The sequence below is a fragment of the Urocampus carinirostris genome, chromosome 7, assembly GCF_059441175.1.
Source record: "Urocampus carinirostris isolate Australia breed hairy pipefish chromosome 7, RoL_Ucar_1.0, whole genome shotgun sequence".
NCBI lineage: Eukaryota > Metazoa > Chordata > Actinopteri > Syngnathiformes > Syngnathidae > Urocampus > Urocampus carinirostris.
Window position 1 is genome coordinate 40,779,689 of NC_142355.1, and position 16,166 is coordinate 40,795,854.

At 40.4% G+C, this 16,166-nt stretch overlaps 1 protein-coding gene across 1 annotated transcript in view; it reads left to right on the plus strand.

Annotated features, from left to right (window-relative positions):
- Positions 1-16,166, plus strand: part of LOC148363332 (neural-cadherin-like) — a 233,605-nt gene that overhangs the window by 82,132 nt on the left and 135,307 nt on the right. Inside the window, exons 3-4 of the mRNA XM_088340974.1 lie at positions 5,792-6,017; positions 10,416-10,620. Coding sequence (XP_088197100.1) covers positions 5,792-6,017; positions 10,416-10,620 — 431 coding nt within the window. The remainder of the gene's footprint in view (positions 1-5,791; positions 6,018-10,415; positions 10,621-16,166) is intronic.

Genomic DNA, 16,166 nt, shown 5'->3' on the forward strand with positions numbered 1-16,166 from the left:
ATACTTGGTCCTGAAATATAATGTTGAACATTTACGGTAACTCTCGTCGCAGTGTGGGTGAGGAAAACAGGAAAAAAGGTGAGGCATAGCTGAGGAGATGGTATACAATAATGAAATACCATATATCACAGTAGGTGATGTATATTCTTGGAAATAGCACCATCTAAAAAAGTCTGCAGTGATTCATTTCGTCTTTTGATTGAATTTCCTTAGATATTCCTGTGGGCATGAGCCATTAGGAATTATTTAATTTTCATCATCAGCACAAGTGATTTGACTATTGTTACTTGAAGGCCTGGAGATGTGGTTGCATTCAATGTTTTGTGATTGTGATCAGTAATATCTTTAACTGGAACGCAAATAACATCTCAGAATGACACCCCAGCCCTCGTGTACAACACAAACCTCAAGTTTGAGCTCTTTTGTAGAGCACAAGTTTTATACGTTATGCTTGCAGGGTTTGTATGGGTGCTTGAATTTCAATATTGTATTTTCAACATTGAAAAGTGCTTGGATTTTGGGTGAAGTGCTTGTAAATGCTTGAAATTGTTGCCATGTTTCTCAACAAGAATGCTTGAATATCCCGCTGACACCGCTCTCTGGTAGATTAGCTTTGCGAATGCATTTTTTCAACACTTGTGATTAACTGCAGCTGGCACTAGTCTGTACAGCATTGTCCGATGAAGTGTCACCAAGCCCAACAGGTTGCGGCCAAGTGAACAGGTGCATGCTACACCTAAACATCAGAGTACTGTTTTCCAGTGGTAAGTTTTAATGAGAAGACCTTTGTCTCAAAAACAAATAGATTCTTGATCTACTCAACATTTTAATATTGATTCTTGATACACAAACAAGTCTAAAACTTATATGTAAATTGCAAATATATTAATACGACCATTTAGCTGCCAGTGTGGTGAAATTGCCTGACATTTCTTAAAGAACTGCCACACCTTTTACGGTGTACAAATTATGGGGGAAATGGGATAAGGTTGGTGTTTTTTCACTTGGCATGACTTAGTCGCAACAAAATGTCTCATTCTTGGGCTTGTTGTTCATATTCAGTTTCAATTACTGTAGAAGTTTAGTCAGTGAATAAGGCCAGAGCGACCAACATTCCAAAAATTTGAGAATATAGATTTTTGAAAGTAATTGAGGATGTAGTATCTGTATTTCACACAGACATTGTTGCCCATCTTTGCCGAGGTTCAACTCATCTCTAAGAGTGAGATGAAGCCATACACTGAAAGAAACGGCAACCAGATGACGAAGGTGCTGTATTTGCATCAGATCAGGATCCTCTGCTACTGGTAACCACGGAAACCTTTTTCATGTGGGGGAGCAAACATCTACCCATAAAAAACAGGCCTGAGAGGGATGGGCACTGCCAGGTTGTACTTGCCCAAGATTCAACACAGGAATTGGTGCCCCTACGACCCTGGCATTTTAGGGATCTGTGAGCCGTGAGAAGTTGTACTACATTCAACAAACCACTCACCTTTGTACAGACACAAGCTTCCCCTGGCATCATTGTCTAAGCTAATGACCAATGTGGCTAAGTGGATAGCTTGTATCCAAGTACTTGATGCAGATGAAGAAAAAACAAAGTGACTGACATCAATCGCCTGTAGCCTACCTTTGAAAGTGCAAACTTCCAGTCTGCAGATTCGAGGAGACTGAAATATTCATGTATAGTCAGTTTCATTGTTTTTGTTTTATATATTGTCTAAATGTGATAACATCCATCCATCCATACATACATCCATTTTCCTCCACTCACCCTGGGTCGTGTCGCCGGGGCAGCAGGAAAACCCAGACCTCCCTATCCCCAGTCACTTCATCTAGCTTATCTGACAGGATCCCGAGGCGTTCCCAGGCCAGCCTAGAGACTTAGTCTCTCAAGCAAGTCCTGGGTCGTCCGCGGGGCTTCCTGTCGATGGGACATGCCCGGAACACCTTCAGTTCTCAAAAGCCAATTTCTGTAGCCAGGGTTTGGTGCGTCAAGGATCGCTCCTTCGGCTGCTACCCAGCTCTCTATGCACCCAACCACTTTGGCCGCTCCCACTTGGGGTGAGCCCATGGGAGGCGGGTGCCACGTCCTCCCATCGGGCTGTGCTTGTCTGGACCCTTCGAGCAAAGGCCCGGTCACCAGGTAATCTAGAAGGAGACTCAGTGGAGAGCTGCTGCTCCTTCGCATTGAGAGGAGCCAGTTGAGTTGGCTCGGGCAATCTATAAGAATTACCAACAATCTTTAAAAGAAACCAGATTTAAAGTAATCCTTCCGAAAACATTTTCCGTTTTACAAACATTGGTTATGTTATAAATTTGTTACCAGTGTGGAGCGTGTATCCAGAAGTTCTCTTATTTCAAATGAAACTTCCCCATGAGGAATAAATGAAAACCATTTTTTCTGTTCCTGGCCTCCCTAAATAATTAAAGTTTAACCTATTTTGGTACAAAACACAACCTCCTGAATACTGATTATGTATTCAAATAATAATTGAACATAAAAATATAGCAAAAATATAAATAAGATTATATTAATAAAATAAATTGTGAGTTTATTGAAGCACTGACCATTGAGGAAGTTGGTGGTTGCTAATGAGGATTGAGGCAGCTTGAGAGAAGACACAATAAAAAAAAAAAACACAACCCAATAGTTAAGATTCAGATCTGTATGGCGTTAAATGCACATGCTAAGGGGCCCGTCACACAGACATTTGCGGCTGAATCACGGCTAAAATTTTGCGTTTTTTTTTTGCCCGTGGTTGCCCGGGATGGAAAATGCGCAAAATTTGACAACCCGCCGTTCGTCTGTGGTATGGCCGGAAAAAAGACGCCGGCGACTGTTCCGCTTCCTCATCGCGTCATTTCTGCGTCATTTTCTCGTGTAGACCACGGGTATAAAAGCTCCCGAGCCGGTGTTGTGCCCAAATCCGACTCCGACGCAACACCCCCACCCCACACCCTCGCTTGAACGTGCATTCTGCTGCGATCGCTTTTGACCTTTTCATCCGCGTTAACAAACGCATTTTGTAGAATACGATCGCACTTTATTGTTTAAATAAACGCGTTATATAGACTAGGATCTCCCAATTATTATAATTAGCTCACTTTATTGTTTTAATAAGCGTTTAATATAGAATACGATCGCTTCTGATGAAAGCGCAGCAGAATGCGCGTTCACGCAAGGGGGGAAGGATTTACCGTTCGATTACGTTCACAACAAAAATAAAGACGGAATGGATTATGTTGTATTACATTCCCAACGATTGCAAGACGAAGTGAATTTGGTTATATGTTCGCCATTACATGTCCTATAAGTGAGATAAAACGAGGTATAAATAGTTGGAGAAGCGAGGAAATGCAAATCTCGGCAGGAATGTATTTATCGGGCTGTAGAATTCACAAACGCTCTAGACAAAGTCCCGTGAATATCAAGATTTCAAGCTATGGCATCATATTTATTTTATTATCTTGAAAAAAAAGGTCAAGAAATAATATGGGTTAAGACGAGATCACTACGCTGACGGGGAGGGGTTTATTGGGGGTAATTGTTTTTTTTATTTTTCTAACTATTCATCATTGATCAGTTCATAACACGTTACAAAGCTTAGGAGCCGGGACTCTTACTCTCGGTCAAAATTTTGGTTTGAACAAATTTATTGACACTAAAAACAGAAAACAATCATGACAATCTCAACAGCAATTAAGCACATTCACAATATTATATTCCAATATTACGTTTTTAACAGCAAACACAAAGTGAGGTTTGAACAAACCTTCTCGAAAATCTTATTAGCAATCAAGCATATTCACAATTTCATTATATAACATCTTTGTTAGTGTCAATAGATCCGTTCAGGCCAAAGGCCAAGCTAAGGACCTAGCATCAAAGCCTTGCTACGACCATTGTTAATGCACCGAAAGATTTATTCGAAATGAAGAGAAACTACGCTGACGGTGATCCATGTTCACCCCCTTGACGTCACGAGCACAATGGTGTGCTCGGCAAATCGCGCTGTATATACGCGGAGAAAGGCGTTTGACTGTCACACGCGTAACACGCTAATTTCACGTAATAACACCGCGATACAGGCGCAGATAATCCTATTACCATGCTCCACCCACGATTACCCGCTGAAATTTCCCGTCCTACCCAGGTGTAACTACGCCCTGGCCGCGGCCAGAGCACGTCGTTCCGCGTCATTTCCGCGTCATTACCTCGTGTTGACCACGTGTGCGGCACGCGGTTTAACACGTGCTCAAACTTTTGAGCAGCTCAAAAGTTTTGAACGCGGCCAACCACGTGAAAATTTCCGACCGCGAGTAAAGCACTGCTCTATCTCGTATATATGGCGGTCTCAAAACGTCCAACAGTGCCCAACGGCATCTGCTTCACGGCCAGAAGTTTACGGCCGTGGTCCAGCCTCGATAAACTCGTGAAAGGCTGTGGTCTCGCGCTCCCAAGAAATGAGCAGCGCCAAAGATTTTCGCGCTGCCACCCGCGCGCGAATTTCCGACCTCGTGTTATGCACTGCCGTAACTCGTCTGAATAGCGATCTCAATGCGTCCTATAGCGTCCGCCTCAAAGTCAGAAATTTCTGGCCGTGATTCAGCCGCAAATGTCTGTGTGACCGGCCCCTAACTGAGACGAACTGACGCTCTCTGAGAGAGATCTTGAACACTTGGCAGTCTAGAGGTAGCGTGTGTAAATTCTCGTATCATGGATTTTCTCCCATATGTCGGGCGAGGTTTTTGCTCCAAATATATCTTTTATCTCAAATTTTCTCGTCCTGTATTTTCCACACTGTAAGGTGCACCTGATATTAAGGCGCACCCCCTGGAGTAGTCTTTTGTCATATATTTTACAAAAATAAGCCGTATGGGACTATAAAGCTACCTATTTGCATAACACAATTAGTCATGCTTTCATCCCTCCAGAATAAACGGGACACAAGAAAGCGGCCATGTCACTCGAGTTAGGGTGACAGAACACACTCGGGGCCCGACAGCTGTCACTGGTTTACCCCTGCCGCATCATACAGTTGCCCTGACCCTCCCTCGGAACACGTCTAAACATCCCACTATACTTTTATAACACCTCTTCACTCATTCCTATTCCCAACAAGAGCTCTAGCTACCACTATATCTAAAACCTCTTTCCTGCAGTGCACTCATAACACCAGCCATCCACGTCAATCGCGGCCTTCCTCTTGGTCTCAATTCATTTATTTCTGCTCTGTAGATCCTCTTCAACATTTGCTCCCAATCCAAACCAACTGAGTACTCTCTTATCCACACGCTTGCCCAGTTCCACTAATACTCCAGTTATGTCTCTCACTATTTCATTTCTGAATCTATCCAACCTTGTCACTCCTAACATACACCTCAAACACTTCATCTCAAAAACATTTAGTTTCCTTCTCTGTGTTGAGGCTCCAAGTCTCAGCAGTATACAACACAGTCGGCATAATCGCATTCTCATACAGTCCCCTCTTAACATCCGTACTCAATCGATCGATCTATCAATGCACAATCATTGCACAAATACAGTAGTATACCACAAAACCCAATATTCCTTGGTATATAATGCCCACAATGTTACATGACACAATTTTCTGAAAATATGCTAATTAGAGTAAGTCAGATGTAGATGGACAACTGTACTTTTGTGTGTAAATGTGAGACCTGTAATTTGTATCCATAAATATATATTTGTATGTCTTCCATCTGTAAATCAAAGTTGTGTACGGTGCATCTGCTGCAAGACGGTCTGTGCATTTCATTGAAGGTGGTGATGGCTGCTTTGCTGTGGGCAAGAAGACAGGCCAGGTGGTGACCACCAACCAAATACTTCAGAGGGACCAAGAGTACTTGCTAAATGTAATAGCGATCGACAAAATGGGCAGACACAGCACAACCGCCGTCCTCTCTGTCGTAGCAGGAGCCCGACCCCCACAGTTTACTAAAACAAGCTACTCCATCTCCATACCAGAGAACATGCCTAAAGGACAGCCGTGAGTAATGCATGTGTAAGCCTGAATGAATTATGGCTGATGCACGCGAGCAACATCATTATCTTGCCAATGTAACTCTCTGAAATGTATGAATTTATCATGTTTGTTTTTTTGTACTTTTTTATTTCTGCCTAAAAATGTCAGGAAAACAGAATAACACCATGGTTATATTGATCATTATGATCTTTAGCATAACACCATCATGATTATATTATAATTGTTGCCAGTTTGTCAGGACCAGGACAGGAAGCAGAACCCACCCGCATAACGTTACTCACAGTTTATTGGGTAGAAGAGAAAGGATCGCACACTCGATCCGGATATCGTAGCTCGCGAGAAGTAGATTGCTCGGAACGCGGAAGTGGTCAAAATCAAACAGATCGTGGCGAGAGCAAGACAGGAGCAAAAACACAAGAAAAAACAGAGATCACCAGGGCTTGGCAAAACAAGAGCAAAAACACAAGAAAAAAACGGAGATTCTCAGGTGTTGACGTGTCAAAACAGAGTTTTGCAGACGCTCCGACAAAGGGCGACTCACAGGACAGCGTTTAAGTAGTGACAGGGAGCAATCTGTCAACGAATTTTAGCTGGTGTGCATGGGCGGGGCCAATTGGGCACCCTGGCAACCGTGACAGAAGCTGGCGCCACATGGCGGGGGCCAATTGGGCGCCATGGCAACCGTGACATAGTGTACAATGATAAAATTTGCAATATAGGATGACGTTGTCTGCTTCCATTGACCGAGACGATGTTTCTCATATTTATTTATGTTAATTTTTAACATAGTTTCACGTTCAAAAATTGTGATATGGCCCACACGATTTGAAATTATTAAAAAAATGTATTCAATACGGGAACAACGCCAAACCAAACCCGAAGAAAGAGGAAAAAATAGTTTATTACAATGTGTTTTTTTTAATTCAGTATTGTTATATGTTTGAAAAATACTTGAGCCTGAAAATTGCCTTTGTCATTGAGTAATAATTACATGATTAAATACATAAATATAGGGGATCTGCCCTCCATTAAACAAGGTAATACAGTATTTTCTGTAATGAAGACATGGCAGCCATATAAAATGTGGTAAGTCCCTCTGTAAAAGCAAAACGTACTCTCCAGAAAATATATACATTTTTAATTTATTTAACATTGAGTGGGGTGTGTTGTATTTCTAAGATTTGGAATGGTGAACGTCACACTTAATGAACCCATTATTCAGCAATAGGGTCTTTGATTTGTTTTTCTTTCTTTATCAAACAATAGCGGCAATCAGTTGAAGCTTGCACTCTTTGTAAACAAATAGAGATGCAAGTGGTTGAGTTGAATGGTTGCATAATGTGTCTCACAAATTATAAATTCAAATGCAAATAGCAAGGTCTCATTACCAGATAAGTAAGGAAACAATTAGCCTAGTTTTTCGTTTCTTCCTTTACTGCACCCAAAAACACAATTTGTTTGTTGAAAATGACTTTGAATCACACAATTGGTTAAACATAGGCTAGGTTCACACTGCAGAGCTAAATGCTAAATTCTGATCTTTATGTGAAATCAGATGTTTTTCTCAGAGTGTTGCCACAACTGTCAAGCATGCGCGCAAGAGGACACCCGACGTCAAACGCTACGCACACATGTTTTTGCGGAAGTACACATGACTTCAACACATTGGGTACAGTTGGCGTCTGTAAAAAGAAATCCGATATCCCTGAGGCTTGAACCTGGCCTTTGACAAGTTATATAATGTAAAATAACAAAGAAATGCTAGCCTTGAAACAAGCACCAACAACTGTTTGATATAGCATTTTGTAGATAATTTCTCCCGAGGTGCTTAACTTGTTTGGGTGCGCATTTGGGTTGGCTATGGTCATTGTGGTTTTTTTTTTTTTTCCCTTTTTCTGTGTGTTTGGCTGTCTGTTGGTCACCCCTGTCAGGGATATGGCATAGATAGATAGATAGATAGATAGATAGATAGATAGATAGATAGATAGATAGATAGATAGATAGATAGATAGATAGATAGATAGATAGATAGATAGATAGATAGATAGATAGATAGATAGATAGATAGATAGATAGATAGATAGATAGATAGATAGATAGATAGATAGAAAATTGCTCTAAAGTTCTAATTATTTTCCAATAAAAGTACAGCAGTAATATTTGAAAAAAAATAAATAAATAAATGAGCCCATTGAGCTTATTTTAAGTATGATGTTTCTTAATTTACAAAACAAGTTTGAAATAGAGAAAAATTCACAAAAACCACACTAGAATCAGCATTTGATTTGTGTTTTTTTACTAGAAAAATAAGAAAAAAAAAATATTAAAATAAGGGAGATTTTCTCCCATAATTGTTTTTTTTTTAATTCAACAAACGGTTGCTTGCGAAACTATTTGGCCCCCTTGACCTTTTGCCACATTTCAGACTTCAAACATAAATATATAAAACTGTAATTTCTTGTGAAGAATCAACAATCATGAAATGGAACACACTTTATTGGATATTGTAAATTTCTTTACAAATAAAAAACGAAAAAGTGAGTGTGCAAAATTATTCAGCCCCATTGAGTTAATACTTTGTAGCACCACCTTTTGCTGCGATTACAGCTGCAAGTCGCTTGAGGTATGTCTCTATCAGTTTTGCACATCGAAAAACTGATATTTTTGTCCATTCCTCCTTGCAAAACAGCTCAAGCTCAGTGAGGTTGGATGGAAAGCGTTTGTGAACAGCAATTTTCAGTTTTTTTCCACAGATTCTCAATTGGATTGAGGTCTGGACTTTGACTTGGCCATTCTAACACCTTGATATGTTTTTTGGTGAACCATTCCATTGTAGCTTTTGCTTTATGTTTTGGATCATTGTCTTGTTGGATGACAAATCTCCGTCCCGGTCTCAGATCTTTTGCGGACTCAATCAGGGTTTCTTCCAGAACTGTCCTGTATTTGGCTTCATCCACCTTCCCATAAATTTTAACCATCATCCCTGTCTCTGCTGAAGACAAGCAGGCTCAAACCATGTGGCTGCCACCACCATGTTTGACTGTGGGGATGGTGTGTTGAGGGTGATGAGCTGTGCTGCTTTACGCCAAACATAACATCTCACATTGTTGCCAAAAAGTTTGATTTTGGTCTCATCTGACCAGAGCACCTTCTTCCACACCTTTGGTGTGTCTCCTAGGTGGCTTGTGGCAAATTTAAACAACACTTTTTGTGGATATCTTTAAGAAATGGCTTCCTTCTTGTCACTCTTCCATAAAGGCCAGATTTGTGCAGCATCCGACTGATTGTTGTCCTATGGACAGATTCTCCCACCTCAGCTGTAGACCTCTGCAGTTTATCCAGAGTGATCCTGTGCCACTTGGCCGCATCTCTGATTAGTTTTCTCGTTGTATGAGCTGAAAGTTTAGGGGGACGGCCCGATCTTTGTAGATTTGCAGTGGTCTGATATTCCTTCCATTTCAATATTATTGATGCACAGTGCTCCTTGGGATGTTAAAAGCTTTGGAAATTTTCTTGTATCCAAATCCAGCTTTACATTTCTCCACAACAGTATCTCGGACCTGCCTGGTGTGTTCCTCGTTCTTCATGATATTCTCTGCGCTTTAAACAAACCTCCGAGACTATCACAGTGCAGGTGCATTTATACAGAGACTTGATTACACACAGGTGCATTCCATTTGTCATCGTTAGTCATTTAGATCAACATTGAATCATTCAGAGATCCTCACTGAACTTCTGGACAGAGTTTGCTGCACTGAAAGTAAAGGGGGTGAATAATTTTGCACACCCACTTTTTCGTTTTTTATTCGTTAAAAAAGCATCAAATAAAGTGTTTTACACTTCATGATTGTGTCCCACTTATTGTTGATTCTTCACAAGAAATACAGTTTTATATATTTATGTTTGAAGTCTGAAATGTGGCAAAAGGTCACAAAGTTCAAGGGGGCCAAATAGTTTTGCAAGCCACTGTACTATTAGCTAGCTAACTAATTTAGCCTATTTGACGTTTTATTTTTCTTGGTTATTATGGTTCAATAGGTTTAAATAGAACATAATGTATTAACATTGTAACAAGAGATAATTAAAAAGTGCCATCCTGATGATGCAAGAACATTTTCAAGATAAAATAACACAGTTAAACATAATATGTTTAGGGTACTAGTATAAAGAAGTAATATCAAACGAAAATAAACAAATCATAACATAATTAAAAAAAAAGGTTGACCTGAAAAGCAAGTTAAATATCCTTAAAACTGGGCAGTTACACTCAAACTGAGCAGACATTTCTTTATGAGCGTGTTTGACCATCAAAGAAACGAATGGGATTGTAACATAATTTTTTTTTTTGTTTTAATAAATCCTTTTTCCTTTCTGTAATCAATATTTCTATGTTTTCAACAGTTTCCTAGCCGTGCTTGCGGTTTCCTTCCAAAAGCAGCCGGTCAAGTACGCACTTCTGATCAATCCCAGCAGCCTTTTCACCATCGAGCAGGAGTCGGGGGAGATCAGTTTGACCCGGACTTTGGATTATGAGAGTGACCAGCGGCGCTATCTTGTGATGGTGCGAGCGTTTGAGACTGTAAGCTGGCTGAGCACAGCAACAGAGGTTAGTTTCATCAAAAGGCAAAACGAGCTGTTTAAAAGTATTACCAAATTCTTAAAGGTGAGAAATGTGAGGAAATAGTAAATGTTTTTGCATAAAATCTCTCTCTGTCTCATATATATATATATATATATATATATATATATATATATATATATATATATATATATATATATAGAGGGGATCGATATATATGTATATATATATATATATATATATATATATATAGGGCAGCACGGCGGCGCAGTGGTTAGAGCTTGTGCGGCACAGTTCATGTCATGGGAACCTGTCGTGGGTTCAGCTCCAGACTTCCTGTGCGGAGTTTGTATGTTCTCCCCGTGCTTGCATGGATTTCCTCCGGGCACTCCGGTTTCCTCCCACGTTCCAAAAACATGCATTTCAGGTGAATTGGCCGGTCCAAATTGTCCCTAGGTGTGAATGAGCGAATGAGTTGTCTGTCCCTGTGTGCCCTGCGATTGGCTGGCAACCAGTTCAGGGTGTCCCCTTCCCACTGCCCGGAGATGGCTGGGATGGGCTCCAGCCTCCCTGCGACCCTAATGAGGATAAGCGGTGTAGCTGATGAGATGATTATATATATATATATATATATATATATATATATATATATATATATATATATATATATATATATATATATATATATATATATATATATATATATATATATATATATATAAATAAAATCTGTATATTCCAATAATTGTTCGGGATAATGTACTTTGAAGACAGCAAGACTTGTATTTGTCATCTTGAGCTGTGACATCATCGCAGGAACACCATCACCCTAGAGAGCCAGTCGCCATATTGTTTTACGCGTTAATTAATCGAAGCAATTGCGAGCGTCACCTACCTCCAAGGAGAAATGAGCGGTATGCAATCCCTGTTCCCTACAATGTTTTTTTGTTGTCTATGAGCTAGCCTTATGTGTTGTGTTAACTTGATTCACCATTTTGAAAGTGTTGTGTTTCTTCAATGATGTCACAGCTCTAGAGGAAAGATGCCAAATATGTCAACTTTGAGACTACATTTTTCACATCCCCCAACCTGTAGAATATTTTGCGACGTATTTATATAATTGCGGGAACAGTACACATCTTTTGCCTGGTCGAAAAAAATCAATATATCTTTTTGGGAATACCTAGTATAGAGTCAAGCATCAACCCTCCCCCATCCCAAAAAGAAAGCACTCTGCTAAAACATCTTAGTGCTCCCCTTTAACATTCTACTTGGAGTTTTTTTTTTCTATCCAAAAGATTTCACCTTGAACAAAATGCTTTTTTCATACTATGTCCTGACCGGAGTAGGGTGTATTAATGAAGTTAGTTACAGTTAGCAGTAGCATATCACTCTGAGAGTAGCTGTCTTGTTTTAAATTACCGTATTTGTCAGAACCCTAACAGACGGTGGAGCCAATTCCGTAACGTTTTCACACCAGCTTTTTTTTTATACGGAAACGGGGCAGTCATGCGCGGGAACACAAACTCCTGTGATTCTGCGATCGCTGGGCAGAAGAAGTGAGACAGAGAAGTCAGGCACGGGAAAACAGGAAGCCAGAGGCAGAAGAGATCGAAACCGGACAGGACAGACGGGATCAATACCTGATACAGGATGCACAAGCAAGATACCGGACAGGACAGAGGGGATCGATACCGGATACTGGATACACGAGCAAGATACCAGACAGGACAGGACAGACGGGAGCGATCCCGGACACTGGATACTGGAGCACGATACCGGACAGGGCGGGACAGACGGGATCGATATCGGTTACTGTATACACAAGCAGGATACCGGACAGAGTCAAAATGCAAGTCTTGCAAGTGCAGAGGTTCGTTGACGGTCTGAAAAGGAGTGAATGGGACCACTGAGTTTAAATAAGAGGGGAGCCAATCAAGCAACGATGAGCAGCTGGCGCCAAACGAGCGGGCCCAGGTGAGGGCAATGGGCAATCGTGACAGTATGTACTTGCATTCAAGCTGGCTCCCTTAAACAGTATCAAAATAGGCAGTTTTATTGTTGTTTTTGACCATTTATTATTTACTGTGTTGAGTGTTTTGCAATTAAATACCATTATTTTTGATCACCTTGCCTTGGTTCCTACTTACTGGCGTTTGGGTCCACTGCAAATCACAACAATTTTAAGATAAACTTCATGAATTCAGTGGAATTTCAAATGATTAATCCAAAGAATTGGTATCGCAATTATTATGCCAGACAATTACTCCAAATGACAGATGGCAAAGAAATACCTTCCCTCACTGTGTAGCGTGTTGTGAAAAAGAGAAGATATAAGAAAAGTCAGCTATTACAGGACTATTACTCAGCTGTCACTTCACACTTAACAGCCATTGGTGACACGGAGCTCGGAGGCTTAGATGCTGGTTGAGGGTTTGTAAATCCTGCAGTAAAGCTCAGATGTTTTCTATTTTAAAGGAATTGTGGAGTGGATGATAAAGAATGAGTTAAACTGGCAACTTAAACAGAGAAAAAGTGCACTTACAGGCTTGATGTTTGTGACGGAACAAGCCATTTGGTGAAAACTGGAAATACAAAGAATAAAGTGCTAAAAGCACGATATTGCTAGAAGAAACTGCGCTGAACTCTTAAAAGTAAAAATTTGCTAAAAACTATTATAATATTTTGTAAGTTTAAAGAGTATAATTGATCAAATGTTTGGGGGCGGCAGTAGCTCAGGAGGTAGAGCGATCGTCTTAGGATCAAGGGATCCCAGTTCAAATCCCGGCTTGTCCGCGTTACATGTCGAAGTGTCCTTGGGTAAGACACTGAAGCCCCAATACCTCCAATAAGCAGGTTAGCGCCTTACATGGCTGCAAAGATCACGGCCGCTATTGGGAAATGTGAAGCACAATGTAAAGCGCTTTGGGAAGTCATTGACTTGAAAAGCGCTATAAAAATGCATATCATTTCATTTCAATGTACAGCCTTCCCGACTGAATTGTTTTGAGTATAGTTGCCCAAGTAAATTCCATACAGCCTAGTCATTCTGGAAGGATGATTAGCTCTGGTGTGGCTCCTTCTCAACGTTTCAGATCTTGCTCATGCTGGGGTTTTTGGGATCTTTGCCCGCATGCAGATTTCAGATCAGGGGATTTTGTAATTTTGGCCTGGGCAGTCTTTTGAGACCTTTTGTGATTAAGGACTATACAAACAAATGTGACTTGACTTAAATTCAGACCTAAAGCCATAACTAGGGATGCGAGATAATTGTTTTTTTCCCTGCTAATATGAATAACCGATAAAATGATGCCTCTAGAACAGGGCACTAACAAAAAATAATGATTTTTATTTTTTATTTTTAAGCGCATTTACCTGAAATTTAGATACTTTCAGGTGCGCGCCATGTTATGTAAAGGATTTACGTTAGGCTTTGTGTGGTTTTTCAGTGTGAGTTTGCCCGGCGCCTCGCAGAGAGGGAGAGAGATCGCGCTCTCTCCAGCCAGCATGGACAGAAGACTTCCAAAAAATGACCGTGCTGTTTTGTGCATTATGCCCCAAGATTGTTTATCCCTTGCGCATCAAGTGTTAAACGTAAGACGAAACATGAACATGAATTCAAGGCGGAGACATTAAAACGCGCTGTGTCCAGATACGGCAAACAAACACAGACCCTAAAAACCTTTGTTGCTGCTAAAACATCACCACTGAAGCTATCTAACAAATTGCTCACTGAATAGCACAGCACAGAAAACCATTTACTGATGGCGAATATTTTAAAGAAGTGTGTGTGTGCGCGTGCGTGTGTGTGCACGCGCGTGTGTGAGCGCAGGTGCCTGCTTTCGTGTGTGCGCACGCGTGCCTGGTGCAATGCTGCTGTTATTTCAAGTTTTGATATTTTCTGCAACAAGATATCATTGATGAATGGTATAGTAGCTGACCATCTTACTTGTTTTTTTGATTGTAGTTTATAGTTGATGAAGAATGGTTAATTCTGGTTAATTCTTGTGGTAAAAAGTTGAAGTCAGAATGGCTACAGGCCTTTCCACATGTTGTTCACATTCATCCATCCATTATCTGCACCGCTTATCCTCAGTAGGGTCGCGGGGGTGCTGGAGCCCATCCCAGCTATCTCCGGGCAGTGGGCAGGGGACACCCTCAACTGGTTGCCGGTCAGTCGCAGTCGCAGAGACAGAAGAGTCACTCGCTCATTCACACCTAGGACAATTTTGACCGGCCAATTCACCTGTCATGCATGTTTTTGGAATGTGGGAGAAAACCGGAGTGCCCGGAGGAAACCCACACAAGCACGGGGAGAACATGCAAACTCGGCACAGGAAGGTTGGTAGCTGGATTTGAACCCATGACCTCAGAACTGTGCCGCACACGCGCTAACCACCGCCCCACCGTGCTGCCCTGTTCACATTCATATTTTAGTTAATTGATATACAAGAATAGTGGAAGATAAATAGGTCAGTTATACCAGTGTGTTGCTGGAATTTTATCTTTCCAAAAATGTTTTCAGTATGTTTCCACTCTTCAGACGAGGAACTGTAATAGTCATCCATATCAGTAGGTGGCAGTAGATTTTTATATACTTTTTATGTACTAATTATCTGCTCTTGAGGTAGCACAGTACATTTAATAACTTAATTTGTTTAACAAAGCGGTTTAAGATTGTACTGTAAAAAATAAAAACATAAAGAACATAATTCTTTTTTATATTAAGTATTATTTTTTTATTTTTATATATTAATTATCTGCTTATGAGATAGTACAGTGAAATATTTGACATAACTCAATTTTCAAACATTTTCGACGGACGGTGTGCCACGGAATTTTTTTATAAATAAAAGTGTACCTTGGTTCAAATAGGGTTGAAAAACACTGAGTTATACGATTAAAATGTCTATCCATGTTGTATATTTGGACTGGTGTAAAATGTTGTGTGAGTCATTAATCTTGGTGTGGCACACTGATTTACAAGGAAATTTGAAAGTGGCACTCCGCCACATAAAAATCTGGAAACACAAAAAAATCTATCTATCTATCCACCAATCATTGTTTACGTTGTTTATTGATTATATAATCATCTTATTGACTTATTGATGCAAGTGAAAACATAAAAAAATGTATTTTTGGCATATTTATACAGTTGTTCAGTACAGAAAAATAACACATTTTGCCGCAATGAACTGTGAACTGTGTTTGCGAACCGTCTTTGATGCTGCCGGCTGTCAATCTTGCAAAATCCGCTTATTTACCAACAATACTGTTTCTCGTGTTAGCCCTCCACTCGTTTCCCCGTTAAACATGCCTGCCAATTAAAAAAAAAATCTACCACTTTTTCAAAATCAAAAAACAACAAAGTTTTGACTCGAGATTTGTATTTTGTTCTATGGCTTCCGTATCCTGAAGCGAGACTAAGTATTTGTGTGTGAATAAACTGCTCCAATGATCACAATACATTTTCGTTTTGGTAAAAGTTTGCCACTTTTGGTTTTAAACAAGAACACTTGGTTTGTTATTTTTGGGTCTGGGAATCAGATCTGTTTCGTGCATAAAAAATGTGG